Below are 19,251 nucleotides of genomic sequence, written 5' to 3'. Positions count from 1 at the left end.
ATCACCTCTGTATTCTCAGCTCTAAGCACGCTCCCAGGATGTAGTAGTTGCTCAATGAATATTTGACGGGTGACGGGGATGACGACAATGTGCTGAGTGCCGGGGAGAAACTCAGCTTCTGTGGGCACACTGCCCACCGGGGAGCCTGAGGAAGGGTGTCCAGAAGAGAGGGGTCATGGGAGCTGGGTTTTGGGTGGGAGCCTGGACGTCTCCTGGACTCTCAAGAAGTACAAGGATCTGGTTTGTCAGACCTTGGGCAACTCGTTTAGCGCACCGGGCCCTGGTTTTCTCCTGCACAAAAGCGAAGGCTGCGCCGGGGACGGGGCGTGGCGTAGGGGCTGAGGAGTGGTGCGGTATTCAGGAGAAGGTGATTGCGGATTCCCGAAAGGCCACAGAGCCCCACCTTCCCATTCCACATGTGGGACACTGAGTCACAAATGGGGGTTGTTTCCTGCCCAAAGTGATCAGTTTTAGCCCCTTCTAGGAAGGAATGCCAGCATACCTCAGTGAGTCTGTATCAAAGCTTCCTGTTCGTGACTTTTACTTCTACACACTCAAGCCTCTAATTCTCATTTTCTCTTTTCTTTTCCATCGGTCTTGTTGCTTTTCTTTTTTTATTTTCGGGGGGGGGGGCGGTGGCGGATCCGCTGGCCTGGCCTGTCATCTCCCGCTCTCCCGCCACCCTGACTCCTGTGGCCCTTCCTCCACCCGTCCACACTGGGTGCCCATCTCCATCACCTGCCGGACCACGCTCCTCCCACGCCTGGCAAAATGGTTGCGGGTGCTCCCAGGCGCTGGCGGAGCCGCTACTACGGGAAAGGACGTTACGGTCACCCTGACTTTAAGAACAACTGTCCAGTCCTGGAGGAATAGTGTGTCTTCTGCTGTTTCCTTGATTCTCTCCCTGTTTGCAGTTAACCCTTTGCACATCCTGCCTCCTGTTCTGTCTCTGCTTCCAGCTTCCCCTTCTTGGCATGTTGTATTCCCATAAACGAAAGTGACGCTCTGGCAGCTCACATGGCCACCGGCGAGGGCCCTGCAAGCTCGTGTTTCTCTCGCTGGGCTGAGAGCAGACCCATGGCATGTGGCAGGGCCTCTGTCCACACACTGGCAGACGATGGCTTATCCGTGGTGGGGAGAGAACTCAGATCACTGGTCTGAGTCCCCAGGATCCCCTCTGGCCAGACTCTAAAGAAGAGAATGCAGGGAGCAGAAATAGTAAAAACTCCGAGACGTCGATTTTGATGGCCAGAGGCTGAGGGACAGTGGGCCTGCTGGTCGACCTCTGTACAGAACTCTGTGGCCATGTCCCAGGGGTGAGCTTGGGGGAGGCTCTTTGTGCCAGGCTCCCTTCCAAGCTTGCTCTGCTGCCAAAGCCTGGAATGGAGTGGGGATGTCCCTGTCTTTGTCTGCAGGGAAGGAGGGGTCCCTGCCCCGTGCCCTGGCCAGGCCTCGGCCGCTCCCCTGCCCGCTCCCCGAGGGCTTGGGTTCTGACGCTGCTCTCCCCTCTTCTCTTTCCTCCTGTAGGTTGTAGGCCTGGCTGCCTTGCATGTACCGGGGCTTTCTTCCTCCTAATCCACGCTCGGCACCGTGACTTCTACTCGAGCTCAAACAGCGATGCGGGCACTAACCCAGGGGATGCGATCGCCGCCACTCCGGCCTTCTCTGCTGAGACTTCTTCTCTTGCTTTGTTTGTTAAAACTGGCCCTCGCCCCGCTCCGCGGCCTGCGTGTGCCTGAGTAACTGCTCTCCATGGAGGGTCCCCCTAACAGCACCCCCAGAACCGCCTTCCTGGACACAACTTCATCTCTCTCTAGCGCTTCTTCTGTGGGGTGGCCCTGTCTCCCTACTAACAGCTCAGTGAGAGAGATCCCCCATCTCCCTGGTCCCCCAGCACACCGGCCCCCCGTGGGGTGTGTCCGCAGGACAGGGGTCGGGGTTTTGCTTGGCTTTTAACCCGCGGGGATCTTGTCCAACACGGAGTGGAATGATTTCAGAGCTGCCGGGTGGTCCCCTCTGGAGGGCTAGGGTTGTGACACCACGGGTTCTGTTGCCATGAAAGACACCAGCTCGGAAGAGCTGTGTCCTCGGCCACACACTGGGGAAAGCTGTCCTGAAGCGAGGGGGTGGGACCTGTCTCCAAACGGTTTCACTAGTGAAAACGTTTCTGCCCTCTCCCCCCTGCAGCATTACTCCCCTTCCGTCTGCCCAGTGCAGACGGAAGGTACCAGACCCCGAGCCAGCGTTCGGCAAGAGTGTGGCTGACAGGTCACCCACAGGTCCTCCACTGCTTACCAAACGCAGATTCCTGGGCCTCCCCGAGACCCGAATCCGGGTGTCTGGAGGCAGGTGCTGAGAACCCGCATCTCAGCCTGCTTCCCAGACGGCCCTGACGCACCCCAGCATTTGGGGACTGTTTCTAGGAAGGAGCACGCGATGCCACTCTTAGCACCGGCGGCTGGGTTTCTCTTCCCTCCCAGTTCCACTCGGAGCGAGAGCTTTCCCGGCTGCCAGTGAGAACGAGCCCACGGCGGTTACTGGGCGTGCGGGGTGCTGGGAACTCCAAGACGAACAGGCCCCTGCCCTCCAGGAGGGAGTGCAGCCGAGGCTCAGCCCCCGGCCGGGTGGAACCAGGAACAGCTCTGCCAAGGCCGTTGGCCTGTATCATCATTCCCACTTCTTGGTGGGGCTGGGTCCTCTGCTGAGCTTCTGGAACTGGCCCACTCATTAGCTAGTGCTGCCCCAATTCTGATCAAGACTGGCGGGGCTATAACCCTTGTTTTTGTTCCTCTTTGCAGTATTAACAGCAGCAAAGTTGTACCCCGGTTTGAAAGGTTTGGCTTGGGCGTCCTGGAGTCCAGTAATCCAAAGATGTAGCCAGCTCTGCCGTTTTTCTGACATTGTATTTCTTTCTTAAATGGGTTTCTAAAACATCCCAACAACCGCCACAACAAAAGAACAACACTCTTCAAAACGCCAGCCATCCTCCTAAGGGCTGCGGGTCAGGAGCACGAGGCCTCGGTTTAGACTGTGCGTCCGTAAAGACACTGGGGTCCCGGAGATGGAGCCGCGCCTGCTGTTTCTTAAAATGACATCACCAACAAGCAGACCTGTCCCGACAGACGGCAAATGTTTACATGTATGCTTCTGCAGAGTTGGACTCGTTGTACAATAGGTGATAATAAAAACCGTCTGTGCAGAGGTCACTGGCACTGAGGGCAGAAGTGGCCGTCCCCTCTGGAGGACCCTGTAGGAGTAAGGCACCCACGCTGGTGCAGAGGAAGAAAAGCATCCTGTTCGTGGCTGTTCCCCAAGCAGGATGGTGGGGGCACCACAAGGTTTGACCCGGCCTCTGCGTTGGCCCTAAATCCCGTCTCCCCTCGTCCTGCCGAAGGGCTGCTGTCCCTTCCTCCTCTTGCAGAGGACACCCTGACCAGGAGCCGAGCTGGTTATGAGGGTCGGGAGTTCACAGAGAGCTTGGCTTCACCTTTGACCCTTGTAATCCAGTCCATACCTGCGGGAAAAAGCAGAGACATAAAATCCAGATAACATCTGGACTGATCCAGTGGTTCCCAGCCAGGGTTTCCAGTGCCTGGGAAGATGTTTCTTCCGTGAAGCCCGCAGGGGAGGCGCCAAGAAGATGGACTGAGGGCTTTGGCTGTTTAGCTACATCCCAGTCCCTGGCTGACATTTGACCCAGAGCTAAGGCCTAGCCCAGCAGCTGCGTACACCGTGAAGGCTTGATCCGTGAGAACAGGGCAAGTAGGGGGAGGGAGAAGTGGCAAGCAGAGGGTCCCTGAGCCCACCCTCCTAGCCACAGGGTGCCCTGGCCCCTCACCAGTCTTGCCAAGGTTCCTGAACGGCCCACCTCTTCCAGCCCTCAGTCCTGTTGAAACCCCTTAGCCCACTGCGGACTCCTCCACTGCCCGTGTTCAGAGCTCTTAGCCACGGTGGGAGCCGCGTGCCCCTCCCCGCTTGCACTTGGACCCAGCTAGCAAGCTCCCGACCTTCAGAGTCTTCCCAAGCACCACGTCAGGCCTCGTACTTGTGTCCCTTTGGACGAGAGGAGGGGCCGGGTTGGGAAAGTCCAGGATATGACAGTTTCCTGCCTGTCCTCGTTAGAAGCTGACACCTAAAGAGAAAAGTTCCAAATGGCAAAGAAGCCCTTCAGTGAAGGTTACGTCATCGTGTCAAGCTCCAAAGGCAGAAATGATCAAGGGCGACGAAAGTGGAGAGGAGGTTGTCTTCAGGCCCAGAACCCGCGTCCACGCCTAGAGCCGCCGAGACGGGGAGGCACGTGGCCCTCCTACCCCGTTTACGCAGACCCGTCGAGCCAGGCTCCCACCCCGGAGTCTGGCGAAACATCATACAAGATGGGCCGCTTTGCCTGGAGGCTGCGCGGCTGCCTTCTTGGCTCTGGGCCAGGCAGCCGTACAGGGTACCCGGGCCTCCACGGCCATCAGCACCTCAACCCTTCCCGCTCGGGGTGTGGGAAGGAAGACGAAGGGGCTGTAAACCGACTGGACTCAGCTCTGTGGGTCTTTTCTCCTCTGTGGGACTCTTCGCGTCTCCCCATCATTCCTCTGGCCTCTGGGTCAGCCGCTCCTATGATCTCCCCACCCAAAGCCACGTGGGATGTGACTCCGCCTCTGGTTGTCAGGCCCCTCCCCCCACCCCGACATTGCCGCCTTCCCGGAGGTCACAGTTCACGCCTCTCACCTTTCCCCTCTGAACCCTTGGACGGTGCAGGTGGGCCGAGGGGGTGGGACAGCAGCAAAGCAAGTCAGGCTCCCCTCACGGCCCACAGAAAGTCAGCCTGGGTTTTGTTTTTCTTCTTCGGGGCTTCACACTCTTGGGTCAGTTTAGAAAGCTTTTGTGGAGCACCCACTGTGTGCAGGTGCAGGGGGCCAGGGATGGGAGCAGTCACAGTGCCTGCCCTCAGGGGACTCAAGATCTGCCAGGAACCCTGAGGGTGGGACTGGGGCCACCCCCTTCCTCTCCAGGGCCCCGGGATGCCTTCCCACGCTCGGCCTGAGCCTCTGCACTGCCTGTCAGTTAAGAGAAGCACCTGAGGAACCCCCCCGGGTGGCCCCCCTCTCCCTGTCTCTACTTAATTGACTGTGAATTGAGGTTAGGAAGACATGCCGCCCTTCCGTGTGCTGCCCCCCATGCCCGTCTGCCTTGGAAACACATGAAGGACAGCAGATACTGTGAATTCAGCCCTCACAGCCAACTGTGAAAGGGATGGAGAAAGCCGGGAGGCCTCCTGGGCGAGAGCTCGGGGGCTGTGGAGGTCCCCACGGGGACTGAGAGTGGAGCCCAAGCTTCAACCCTTCAGCTCCCCCACCCGCCACTTCCCAACCTCACCTCCAAAACCCTGGGATCTGTCCCTGCTGCCTTTAAACACGAGAGCCACAACCCCTGCGTCTCCATGCAACTCGAGGTCCTGAACCCCGAGTTCCCCACCAGTTGTGAGTGGCGTGTAGCTGACCGCTCCATGCCACCAAATTGAAGATGTGTGCAGGGCCTGGAATCCCTCTGCCCTCTCATGGCATTGCTTTCTGTGATCGCCGAGGGGCGTGGCATGGCCTGTAAGCCCCTGGTGGTGGTGGCCTTCGTTGATCTGGGTGCCAGGTGGAGACATAAATGTGAAGCTGGTTTGAGAGCTTGTGCGACGCTGCCTGGTCGGCCAGGATTTCATCCGTGTGTGCAAACCCAGCATCTTCTGTGGCCACGAGGCACATACTTGCTTTTTTGAATGTGATGTAAAATTTGTACAGTAAAAGTTTTTATATTTTCTATCAACTGCATTTGTCTTCCAGAAATGCTATTAATTTAAATTAAAACGGTTAGTATTAACAGACGTGCGCTATCCGTTTTTTTGCCACTGGCAAGAACGCTGTGCCAGGCCCAGCCTGGGTGTCTGGAGTCTACAAATAAAACTGCACCAAGGTGGGGCTTCCCTGGTGGCGCAGTGGTTAAGAATCCGCCTGCCCATCTAGGAGATACGGGTTCGAGCCCTGGTCCAGGAAGATCCCACATGCTGCGGAGCAACTAAGCCCGTGCGCCACAACTACTGAGCCTGCACGCCTAGAGCCCACGAGCCACAACTACTGAAGCCCACGCACCTAGAGCCCGTGCTCCGCAACAAGAGAAGCCACCGTGATGAAAAGCCCGCGCACCGCAACGAAGAGTAGCCCCTGCTCGCCGCAACCAGAGAAAAGCCCGCGCGCAGCAACAAAGACCCAACACGGCCAAAAATAAATAAATTAATTAATTAAAAAATAATACTGGTACCAAGGTATCTGGGGCTTGTGTCTGCTTGGGTCGGTTCCAGATGACTGTGTGGGGCGGGGTGTGTGTGGGGGGAACCGCTCGGATGGATGGCATGGGAAAGCAGGAGGGGAGGGGGCAGGGTGTTTGACCCCCTCTGGGAGCTCCTTCCAAGGAGAGAAGTTTTGCCTGCACCTCAAAGGCAGATACTTGTAAACAGATGGAGGAACGGAGACAGAAGAGCATCAAAGCCTGTGTCGCACGGAGGAAGGTCATCCAGCCCCCGACAGTGACAGCCCACGAGCACACTCAGACCAGTCACTGTCTCCTCTACTCGAAGGGCCTTTGCATTATGCAAGCCTTGGGGGGTGGGGAGTGGTCATTTATCTACATCTTATTTCTAGGAGCCTCTCCTTGCCAGTTATAAAGAGAGACAGGTAAGCAGGAGGTCAGATGGAGACAAAGGGGGACCAACATCCTCTGAGCCAGAGAGGTGCTTTCTACACATCATCTGACCTTAATCCTGTCCTCACAGCAGCACCATGGGGTAGGGACTGTTGTGATGTTTCAGCTGAGGAGGGTGAGGCACAGAAAAGTTAAGATATTTACCCAAGTTGACACCACTGGTGGGGGGCTAGTCCAGGACTTGGGTCATGGCTTGACTCCAGAACTTCCTTCTCATAAGAAGTTGGGGAACTTATTGGCCAGACATTTATTGAGCACCTACTGTGTTCAAAAGATGGTGCAAAGTGCTGGGGGACAGATAAAAAGTAGAGACCTTGCCTTCAGCCAGTGAGTGGCTCAAGGAAGGAGTCCCTCAGTCTGCCTGGCAGGCTTCATGGAGGAGGTGACCTTGGAGCTGACTTGAAGGGTAACATGCCTGGTGCATACGAGCAGGAGGAGACCATTTTACTTTGAGCAAAGGAGAGCGGAGACCTCCCAGGGCAACTTGGGAAGCCACGTGTTAGTGGATGGCAGCATCCCAGCAGTCTGGGTGTTTGCATGACTATGGAAGAGGCCACCTGCCACCTGCCATACCTGCCTGGGACTGGAATGTGAACAAGAAGAAAACGACTGGGGTCGAGCCACAGTACATTTTGGGGTCTGTTGTAGGTGGGTTACACGAAAATTATATTCTTTGGTAAAAGTAATTGCAAGCAAGTACTGAGACAATTCTGGACATTGTGCTTATCATATGACATGTATCTGATTTAATGCTCATATCTAGGAGGTAGGTACTCTTATTAACCCATTTTATAGTTGAAGGGAGAGGCCCATAGAGGTTATATCGCATGCCCAAGTTAATAAGTGGCAGAGGCAGGATTCAAACCCAGACTTACCTGATTAATACCTGGAATCTTAAAAAAAAAGTGTATTTGTTAGATGTCTTTATATTAGAAAAGTCACTCAGACCCATTGCAATGTCAAACATTACTGAAATGACAGGAAAAATGTTAAACCTTCATTCCCTACCGCCTCCCGCCACCCCCCAACACCTCGTTCTAATCCCTGTCCTGAGATGAGCAGTGTTAAACTTGGAGACTTTTCTTCCTCTCTGCTGCATATAAACATGGTTTGGGGTTTGTGGTGGTTTTATTAAACAATGACATCACATACATGATATATATGACATATATATATTGGGTTGGCCAAAAAGTTCCTTTGGTTTTTAAGTAAAAATAAACGACACATTTTTCATTTTCACCAAGAACTTTATTGAACAACATATTCACCCTTTTGTTCCACTACCTTCTGCCGTTTTTCAGGCCACCTCATAATTCCATCTTCCCAAAACTTTTTATCTTTTTGAGCAAAGAACTATTCCAGGTGCCTTTTACAGTCTTCCAGGGAATTGAGATTTTTTTCCATTAAGGGAATTTTGTAAAGACCTAAATAAATGGAAATCCGAAGGTGCCGCGTCTGGTGAATACGGCGGATGAATCAGAACTTCCCAGCCAAGCTGTAACAGTTTTTGCCTGGTCATCAAATAAACATGTGGTCTTGCGTTATCCTGATGGAAGATTTTGTGTTTTCTGTTGACTAATTCCAGACACTTTTCGACGAGTGCCGCTTTCAGCTGGTCTAACTGGGAGCAGTACTTGTTGGAATTAATCGTTTGGTTTTCCAAAAGGAGCTCATAATACAGGACTCCCTTCCAATCCCACCATATACACAACATCACCTTCTTTGGATAAAGCCCAGGCTTTGGTGTGGTTGGTGGTATTTCATTTCACTCGCCCCACGATCTCTTCCGTTCCACATTATTGTACAGTATCCACTTTTCATCGCCCATCACAATTTGTTTTAAAAACAGAACGTTTTCATTACGTTTAAGTAGAGAATCGCATGCGGAAATATGGTCAAGGTTTTTTTTCGCTTAACTTACTTGGAACCCAGACATCAAAGCGATGAACATAACCAAGCTGGTGCAAATGATTTTCAACCCTTGATTTGGATATTCTGAGTATGTCGGCTACCTCCCAAATGGTATCACGTTGATTGTTCTCAATTAATGTCTCAGTTTGATCGCTATCAACTTCAACTGGTCTACCCAACTGTGGAGCATCGTCCAGCGAGAAATCTCCAGCACGAAACTTCGCAAACCACTTTTGACACGTTCGATCGGTCACAGCACCTTCTCCATACACTGCACAAATCTTTTTTGTGTGTTTCAGTTGCGTTTTTACCTTTCTTGAAATAAAGCGTATATGCCAAAAATGTTGCTTTTTTTCTTCCATCTTCAATGTTAAAACGGCTACACAAAAATTCACCAGCTGTCACATACAATCTAACAAAATTGTTTTGAATGAAGTTAAGGACAACTCAGCGCTACTAGAGCCATCTTATGGAAAAAACTGAACGAACTCTTTGGCCAACCCAATACATAAATCTCATGTGATATACACTGTCACATAAATACATTTTTCCCTGAAACTTATTTGTGAATAGATCAGGGACAGCCCTCCCAGTTCACGCATGTAGATCTAACTTAGTCTTTTAATAGCTGCATGATAGCCCACGGTACACACAGTCCATGGTTTATGTAACTAGTCCCCTCTGAGAACCACTTTTCATTGAGATCATCTACTTAACTGCTGTTCCCATTAACCTGGTGTCCTCCCCGTGCCTCTAGCCTGCCTTCTCTCTCTTTGGTACACATATAGCCAATATACCCAGGCCCAGGAAGGCTGAGGGCGGGCAGTTGGAGGTTCCATGCTGGCTGCCCCACCTGGTTAGACGCTGCCCTCTGGCTTCATGAGGTTTCGTCATAAAGTTTCTGGAGCCCGAGCATACTCTAGGTACAGTGGCTTCACAAATTTTAACTATTTCATGGACATTCTCAAGAGACCCAAACCTTGCCTGGGTTCCAAGGAGTCATCCCAGGAGGTAGGAGGGGTGAGGGACAGGAGACACATGGGGGGCAGAAGCCCTGAGGCACAGAGGATATGGGCGGTGGCGGTGCTCCCGGAGGCCTTCCCTTCCCCCCTACCTAGTAAAGCTCCCTCCCCCCACACCCTCTCCCTCCCCTGCTCTGCAACCTGCCCAAAGTCTCTGGGAAACATGGCAACGGGGACAGTGTCAACCAGCATTTACATGGCTCTTTTCAATTTACGTGGCACTTTGATGCACACTATCCCATCCTATCCATTCGAGACCCCCATGACTTGAGAATTGTCCTCTCTGTTTCCAGATGAGAGGACTGAACTTGGAAGGTGTTAGGACATTTCAGCCTTCACTTCTCACAACTCAGAGGACTCCACCTGAAGGTGTATTTTGTTTGACCTGCAGAGCTTAAGAAATATGGTTCTAAATCAGTTGCTAGCATTTAAAAACAGGAAACATTCACAGAAAAATCTGAAGTTCTGGCTTCTTTGGGCAATACTGGGCTGGTCTTCCCAGAGGCAGCATCAGCTGCGGCTGAGCACAGCTGCCCCCACGGGGCTGGACAGCCTCTGTCCTGCTGAGTCCCTGCCCCTGCCGATTGCTGGGGCCTGTGTTTCATTGCCTAGAGCAAAGAGGACAGGGACATGTTTCCTATACCCATCAAAAGTGAGAAGGTGACATGCTAGACTGAGGGGCCCAGGCATTTCATCCAGCCCAGGTATACCCATTACTTCCCTGGTCCCTGTAGGCAAATGAGATATTCAAAATATGTAGACTCGGGGCTTCCCTGGTGGCGCAGTGGTTGAGAGTCCGCCTGCCGATGCAGGGGACATGGGTTCGTGCCCCGGTCCGGGAAGATCCCACATGCCGCGGAGCGGCTGGGCCCGTGAGCCATGGCCGCTGAGCCTGCGCGTCCGGAGCCTGTGCTCCGCAACGGGAGAGGCCACAGCAGTGAGAGGCCCGCGTACCGCAAAAAAAAAAATGTAGACACCCACCAGTCAGAGGCGACGCTGGTCGAAAAGGACCAGGAAGTCCACAGGTGCGAACTGGCAGAATATCAGCCCTTTTCTGAAGGCCAGTGGTCCTCCAGGTGGGGTCTCAGGACCAGCAGCATAGCATCCCTTGGGAACTTGTTTGAAAGAGAAATTCTCTGCACTCAACCAGCTATACAGCATCAGGAACTTCGGGGGTGGAGCCCAGCGATGCGGGTGTTTTTGGTTTGTTTTTTTTTTTTGCGGTACGCGGGCCTCTCACTGTTGTGGCCTCTCCCGTTGCGGAGCACAGGCTCCGGACGCGCAGGCTCAGCGGCCATGGCTCACGGACCCAGCCGCTCCGCGGCATGTGGGATCTTCCCGGACCGGGGCACGAATTCGTGTCCCCTGCATCAGCAGGCGGACTCTCCACCACTGCGCCACCAGGGAAGCCCCCTCAGCGATGCATTTTAAGCGTTTGTGACCCTGATCCTGGTCTGAGTGCAAGAGAGGGGTTTTGGTTGATTTTGTTTTGCTTTGTTCATTTTAATATAAACTTCTGTTAAGTCAGGCTGGAGAGACACCTCCACCTTCTCTTTGTTCTTTTATACTCCCAGGGACACAGATGCTAAAATGGCAGGAGGGCAGGGGACAGACTTTGGTGTAGGGGAGGAATATCTTCACCCTTCTAGGTTCTTTTGGCCGGTCTAATAATTAAATCAACGTAAGAGAAATTAACAGGAGAACAGTTGAATCTCGTACGTATGGGAGCCTCACTTAGACACAAGAGGCCCCAAGGCAGTCGGTCAGTTGGGGCTTATGTGCATCCTGAGGTGGGAGAAGGGGGTAGGGGTCTGGGGCGTCAAAGGGAATTAATTCACTGGAAGATGGGAAGAACGTTTACCATGCCGCACAGAGACAGTGGGATCCCACCCAGTTCCCCAGCTTCCCACACCCAGCCCATCCTCTGCAGTTCTCTCTGTTGAGGGCTCTCTTCGTGGACCAGGCTCTCTGTCTAAATTCTTTTAGGTAGTTAAGCAGGAGGTGAAAAGCTCTTCCTGAGTCTTTTTAGGTCTTGATTATCTTCAGCTCAAAATAATCCATATGCCAAAGTGGCTGCCTGCCCCGAACCCCGTCAGTACCTCTAGCAGCTTGGGGGGGAAACGCAGAGTTGGACACAAATAAGCCAGGTCAGGCCAGGACTGGGGCAGGAGGGCCAGCCAGACGCCGTGGCCCCCATGACAGCCTTGAACCTGCTGGGTCATGCTCAGCCTGGGTCCTTGGATACTGTCTTCTTCTTCTTTTTTTCTTTTTTTTTTTTTTCGGCCACGCCATGCTGCCTGTGGGATCCTAGTTCCCCAACCAGGGATTGAACCCGGGCCCTCGGTAGTGAAAGCACGGAGTCCCAAACACTGGGCTGCCAGGGAATTCCTGGATACCGTCTTCTTTTCAAGTAAATTTCTGAGTTATTTTATCCAAAATGCTACTTAAGGCTTGTTTTGGGGTAGAGCTGGGAGGTGTTGAGACCCTGACTCTCTTATGCAGAGCCATGAGCACAAAGGGGGAAGGGGAAGGTAATCCAGTGGTTACCATGGTTACCATGATTACCAAGAGCACAGCCAGTGTGGGAGGGGAGAGACACACTTGCTCTCCTGGCAGTAGTGGAGGGCTGTGTGGGGGAACAGGGAGAGACTTGTGAGAGGCAGAGGGACTGGGAGGAAGGACAGAGGAGAGAGGGTGAGTGAGGCTGGGTTGGGTGGGGAGACAGATGCTACGGGGTAAAGGGCAAAGACAAAGGACAGGGTCTAAGTCCTGGTCCCCTGCTTCCCCACCCCCACCCCCAGCCGGGTGAGGACTGCCCACCTTAAGCAGAGAGAGGATGCCGTGGTCAGCCTCCATGTGCCCAACGATGCTCCGTGAGGCTGAACAAACAGAAACATCAGCGTTTGGAACAGAAAAACGTTTATTGCAGGACCAAGCAAGGAGAACAGGGGACTTGTGCTCAAAACCCCCAAGCTCCCGGGTGGCTTTTAAGGAAGAGTTTTTAAAGGCAACATTGGGGGTGAGGGCTGCAGGGGGCATGCCTTTCTCCTGATTGGTTGGTGGTGAGGTAATGGTAGTGTTCCAGGAATCTCATTCATCAACCTTCTGGTTCCAACCAGTCTGGGGTCTGAGCATGTTACCATCCCCCTCCCGGGTAGGGGTCTTAATTCCTGCAGAACAACTCAAAGATGGTATCAGATTGTTATGTATATCCCTTGAGGAGGAGCTAGAATGCTGTATTATTGCTGAACTGTTGCAGGAAGGGGGACCCCTTCCAGGGCCTAAGAGTGGGCTCTTGTCTAACACTTGGAAATGAATTTTCCGAGGAGACACGTGTGCTGACAAAGCAAGAGACTTTATTGAGAAGGGGCGCCCAGGCAGAGAGCAGCAGGGTGAGGGAGCCCAGGAGGATTGCTCTGCCACGTGGTTCACAGTTCCGGGTTTTACGGTGACGGGATTCGTTTCCGGGTTGTCTCTGGCCAATCCTTCTGACTCAGGATCCTTCCTGGTGGCGAGTGCATGGCTCAGCCAAGATGGATTCCAGCGAGGAGGATTCTGGGAGGTTGGGAGGGTATATGGACTGGCGTCTGGTCTCTCCTTTTGCCATTGCCCGAATTCTTCCTGTTGGTGGTGGCTTGTTAGTTCTGCATTCTTCATCAGGACTTCCTGTCTCAAGATAACTCATGCAGATAGCTACTGTGGTGCCTGACCAGGGGGGTGGTTTCAGTCAGTGGCTCCCCTCACAGAACTCTTGTTTCTTTTGGCCGTGCCACGCAGCTTGCAGAATCTTAGTTCCCAGACTAGGGATCAAACCCCTGCCCCTGCAATGGAAGTGCAGAGTCCTAACCGTTGGATTGCCAGGGAATTCCATGAACTATTGTTTTTTGATTGCTTTTCCTTTGTTTCTGCGTTCCCTCACTTCCCTACTTAGTAACTGTTGAGTCTGCTCTTTGGAACCAAGGGGAAGCCTAGGAGACTAAAGTCTTTTTTTATAAACAAGAAATGGGATCAGTTTTTATGATGTAAATAAAATCAAGTGGTTGTTTAGAAAATAAAAAAATTTAAAAAAAAGAAAGAAAGAAAGAAACAGGAGTCACAGAGGGGCTTTTGTACCCAGGAGGGCCCCACAGAGTCCTGAACAGTTTCAGCGGGAGGTGCAGGCAGCTCAGGTGACACTGCCATGAGAAGCTGCCCCCAGGTAGAGCCAGAACGGCAGGTTTCCAAAGTTTTCACCGGTAACAACAACGATGCAAAAGGCTTGTTATCAATTTACCTTTCAAATTTGTTAAAGGTTTCCACCTGCAAGATTTAGACTATCTCACAGGGAAGGAGTGGCTTATCTGGGCGTGTCTGCTGCATTTCTCACTTGCCAGGTAGGAGGTGAAACTCAGGCCAGGGAAGCTGTCATCACCACCCAGGCAGGTGGAGAAGAAACTGGCCAGGAGGCGCAAACATGAGGAAGAGGGGCATGTCCCCCCCCCAGACGGAGCTGTATTGTTCAGCTGTGAAGGGTCAGTGGCGGTCTGTGCCCCAGTGCCAGGATCATCTGCGTGGCAGAGGCTAGTGAGTTGGTAAGCATTGCCTGGCTGCACACCTTCACGGTGTGTTTGCTCTAGAAATGAATGAGCAGGGGTGGGAACTAGGAAATGTAATCATCAACACTGGACATGCAAATCGCGCTTTGATTCCATTCTCACAGGACACATTCCTCCACGCGCACGAAGGCTGGATTTGGCAAATTGAACTCAGATGAGAAGAAAGTATTGCTGAATCTAACCATTTTGTGGGACTTAAAATGTCTAGGGCTTACTGTGGACAGATGTAGCGTTTGCCAAGATTTGTACGTCTTCCCTTAAGCTGCAGTAGGATGAACTAAGGTGAATCATTACCTTTTCACTGTAGTCTGTGCTTTCTGCTTCTGTGTCCGTGGTTTTGTGACCTCCAGGTTCCCCAGTTATGGGGACATGGGGTAGGGAGGCTTGTTTATAACTGTGACATTCAGGATATTTTCCCTAATGGTTTTTTTTTTTTTTTTTTGGTGGTACGCAGGCCCCTCACTGTTGTGGTCTCTCCCGTTGCGGAGCACAGGCTCCAGACGTGCAGGCTCAGCGGCCATGGCTCACAGGCCCAGCCGCTCCGCAGCCTGTGGGATCTTCCCGGACCGGGGCACGAACCCGTGTCCCCTGCATCGGCAGGTGGACTCTCAACCACTGTGCCACCAGGGAAGCCCTCCCTAATGATTTTTGATATGACATCTGGCTGCAGGACTTTTTTCCTTTCTTGATAGGCCATTTTTATCTTTTGAGGAAGTGCTAACCAGAGGCAATGGAAATCTGTTTACTCAGGGCCTGAGTGAAGGGGGGGGCGGAGTGGAAGATTAACCAGGGCAACCTGAGATCCTGGTGGGAGTCCCTCTGTCCTCCTGCTCATCGCTCATCGAAGCTTCCACGCTGACTCGAAAGCAGGAGGGGGAAGGAGCATTTGGCAAACAATGGCTGTGTCTTCAGCCCACTGTTTCATATCTGAAATCTCCTATTTATCTCTGTGCCCTGATACCGCGTCTTTAAATGCTACTCCATTCAAGCAGGTGCATGGCCTCTGCAGGAGTAGATGGTTCCAGAGTTGGACACCAGAGAGAGGACTTCCCTGGGGTATCCTAGCAAGTGCTGGCAGGTGCTATAGGCTGGTTTATGGAGAAGAAGGGAGACAAGGAACTGTGAGCTGCCAAGATGAAAATGACAGCTGTCAGAAAACCGAAATTCCACTGAGTACAATTGAAGATCTAATTGGCTTTATTCAATGATTCACGAATCAGGCAGCCTCCTCTGTTGTAAATAGAAAGAAACCGATGGGTTGTTAAAATAAATAAATAAATGAAAGGAAGGTTTTTATAGGCAGAAGGAGTGTGGGGCAAGGGAGCTAGTAACAAAAGCTAAGAAAAGACTGTTTCACGCCCAGTCACCTTCTTTTGGGAGCAGGGCAAGGGTCACTCATGCGGACTGCTTCCTCCTCCCAGGATGGAGAGGCCCCAGGAGACAGATTACCTCCTGGGTACTGACCAGAAGATTCCAGACTGGCTGATTAAGACTACATTCCTGGGGAAGGTCAAAATTACAGGTAGGTCAGGTATTACATCTAGGTTTGGTATCATGGGCTTTGGCAAAAGTGATGCCATTTTGAGCCTGTAGTTTTCTCTTTAACTATTCACCACTTTTGAGCAAACTCAGCCTAACCAAGAGATGAAACCAGAATTTAAGACATTATCGTCACTCTCGGCTTCCGATCTATAGTCCCCACAGCTTTGTTGACCGTTGGTGTGGTATCCAGAGGTCGTGCCATTTTTGCTTAATTCTCACGACATTCGTAACTGAAGAGGACCCTATGGGGGCTTCTGGGGACAGATGCCAACCACCCCATGTCTGTAGCAAAACTTTAGCCTCCTAGGCCTTCCCCAAGTTCCAGGGAATAAATTTAATCAGAGAAATGAGAAAAGGCAGAAACAAAGGAAAACAGTCAAGCAAGACAAAATAATAATAGTTTAGCCATTAAACACAGTCAAGGACCTTTAATTCCTCCTCAAGGGCTACAGATAATATTCTGAGCCACATCCTTTGAGCTGTTTTGCAGATATTGAAACCTGCACGAAGTGGAAGAAGTTCACTGTATGCTGCCCACAAGCACGTAGATGCCAGACTGGTTGGAATCAGAAGGTTGATGGTGTTGACTCCCGATTACCTCGCCACCAGCCAATCAGAAGATGTCCGTGAGCTGATCACACGCCCTGCAACCCTCTCCCTTATCCTGTCTTTAAAATCCTTTCCCTGAAAGCCACTGGGGAGTTCGGGTTTTCTAAGCACCAGCTGCCTGGTCTCCTTGCTTGGTGGCCTGCAGTAAACACTTTCTTTCACCACAACCCGGTGTCAGTAGATGGGCTTTACTGCGCGTAGACAAGCTCTCAGTGAAGGCAAATCCGATCTAGATAGTTATAGATGGATTGGAAACTTTGGTGATAAATTCAGTTGAAAGATTACCTTCCTTAGCAGTGGCTTGGGGGATACAGATGAGGGCCTTATCTTTCCAGGTCAATGCCAGAGGAAAGGAGAGGAAAAGAAGGAGAAAGGGTTTAATGTTTAGTTAAAGTATGAAGTCTTGATCGATCGTCTCGGGCAGAAGCTGTCTTCCTGAATGTCAGCGACTTCTCTTCCTCATCAGTTTGATTCGGCGTCTCCAGCCCTTGTACAGGACCAGGTGTTAGGTGGGTCATCTTCTGTTGTGAGAGGCACAGCCAAGGTTCGAGTCCTTGGGGCTTGACTGCTATCAGCATAGTTGGGAGGACCTGGTACAGTCCCTTCCTAGGAGATTTAAGGGCAGTCTTTGCTCTTAGTGATACCAAATCAGATGGTGGAAGACCACTGGGAATGTTAAGTCATATGTTGACTTAAGACATAAGTCATATGTTGAGTCATAGCCAGATGTTTGAAGAAATTAGAAGAATTCAGGACCCAGTCCAGTTTACAGGTATATGACAAAACCTCAAAGACAGTTAACAGCACTAGAATCTAATGTCTACAAAGGTGCAAATAAAATTAACTGGAATAATCCAGTTTTTCCCAGCTGTCCCAGCTTAGAAGTGGCTTCTGGAACACTCTTTCCCATTGTGCCCACTCACCTGGGTCCAGTACAAAGAGGCAGGGCCTGAGGTCTGTCACAAAGGAATTTGTCCCGCGTTGCCTGGGACCCAAAGTGGAGGAGAGCAGGTCATTGGAAAGACAGAATGATCTTTCTACATTCGCTGTAGAAAACATGTCAAATCTTCATCGCATGAAGAAGCAAAGATTATGAGAGTATGCGGCCCAAAAGTCCGGAAGTATTATGGTGCCAGGATATTAATTAATAAAAATATTATTTTCCTGGATTTTGCGATGTTTGGGGTATTTGTCAACTGCTACATTTTGAATATGGTGTCCCCCACCAAATTCACATGACCACCGTCACCCATTTCGGCCACCAGTAGTTTTTATTTATGGAAGTGGTAATGGTTTTCATTTATGATCATAAGTTAAAGTTTGCTTTTTAAATAAATGCATATAAGTTTGTTTAAAGGAAATCGGGAAGTAAGGCTGGTCCCAGGCTAGTCACACAAACACTGAAGGCAAAAGCAGCTGTGTGTTTGGTTAATCAGCTGATATGACACCGATCCTTTGCATGTCTGGTGCTAAATGTTTGCTCACGTGGCTTCCCCAAGGATGGAGTGTGACCAAACGGTGACGTTGAGTGCGCTGCATTCCATGGGGCTGCAAGTTCTTCTATTCCTTACCCCTGCCACCCATGGAAGGGACACCACCGACCCTTCACAACCCCGCACAAGGGCCACCTCCTCTCTGACTTCTCTCAGGGCCTCACCACATACAGGCCAGATACGCGAGGACACAGATGGAGTCTGTGGAGCGCTCATTGTGCGCCAGGCATGGACTAAGTGACTTACAAGGCTTAGCTCATTCAATGCTCACAACAACCATGTAAAATAAGTTCTCTCATCAGCCGCATCTCACAGGTGAGGAAACACTGAAGCTTGGAGAGCGCTGAGGAACAACGTTTGCCACCCCAAATGTGTCACTTTGGCATGAGGATTCATTTAGGCTGATTCTTTTTTTATTTTTTTTATTTTATTTATTTATTTTTTTTGCGGTACGCGGGCCTCTCACTGCTGTGGCCTCTCCCGTTGCGGAGCACAGGCTCCGGACGCGCAGGCTCAGCGGCCATGGCTCACGGGCCCAGCCGCTCCGCAGCACGTGGGATCTTCCCGGACTGGGGCACGAACCCGCGTCCCCTGCATCGGCAGGCGGACTCTCAACCACTGCGCCACCAGGGAAGCCCTAGGCTGATTCTTTTTAAGAAACATAAGAGGCGAAGTTTTTGTTACCACCCCTCAGCTGCCGCAAAGTTTGTAGAAAAAGGGCCTGTTCCAGGAAAAGAGCCGTGACCAGTGATATTTGCAGGAGAACATGGACTAGGTGTGGTGAGGGACACCCGGCAGGGCCTAGAGATCAGAGTCCACTCTATGCCCAGCAAGCATTTATTTGCCAAACAATTACCCTCAACACCCTCTTCTGTCTTTAGCTGAAGGTGGTATTTAAGGTGAGGGCTTTGACCATTATGGTGAGTTAGCTCTCCTGGGTCTCTCCCATGTACACGTGTTGTTAAACTCTTGTTAGATTTTTCTCCTGTTAGTCTGTCTCATGGCAACTGAATTCTTAGACCAGCCAGAAGAACCTAGAAGGGTAGAGGAAAATTTCTTCCTTCCTCAACATCCATGTTGTAACCTGTGTCAGAATTCCTTTCCTCTTTAAGGCTCAATGATATTGCATTGTGTGTAGAGACCACATACTGTCTATGACCACTAGTCACGCGTCGATGGACACTTGGGTTGCTTCTATCTCTTGGCTATTGTAAATAATACCATGACCACGGGTGTACAAATATCTCTTCAAGTCCCTGCTTTCAATTCTTTAGGATATATACCCAGAAGTGGAATTGCTGGATCACACGGTAATTCTATGTTTAGTTTTTGAAGGAACCT

At 51.5% G+C, this 19,251-nt stretch overlaps 1 protein-coding gene across 2 annotated transcripts in view; it reads left to right on the top strand.

Moving 5' to 3' along the window:
- KSR1 (kinase suppressor of ras 1) overlaps positions 1 to 6,304 on the top strand; it is a 151,358-nt gene extending 145,054 nt beyond the window's left edge. The window contains exons 19-20 of one of the 2 annotated variants that reach the window (XM_060134281.1): positions 792 to 872; positions 2,799 to 6,304. In XM_060134281.1, the coding sequence (XP_059990264.1) occupies positions 792 to 872; positions 2,799 to 2,877 (160 nt within the window). In that variant the 3' untranslated portion in view covers positions 2,878 to 6,304. The remainder of the gene's footprint in view (positions 1 to 791; positions 873 to 2,798) is intronic. The other variant, XM_060134280.1, reaches the window with a different exon arrangement.
- Positions 6,305 to 19,251: the final 12,947 nt, after the last annotated feature.

This window comes from Lagenorhynchus albirostris, chromosome 20 (assembly GCF_949774975.1).
Source record: "Lagenorhynchus albirostris chromosome 20, mLagAlb1.1, whole genome shotgun sequence".
Taxonomy (NCBI): Eukaryota; Metazoa; Chordata; class Mammalia; order Artiodactyla; family Delphinidae; genus Lagenorhynchus; species Lagenorhynchus albirostris.
This window is presented reverse-complemented; position numbering and strand designations above follow the sequence as displayed.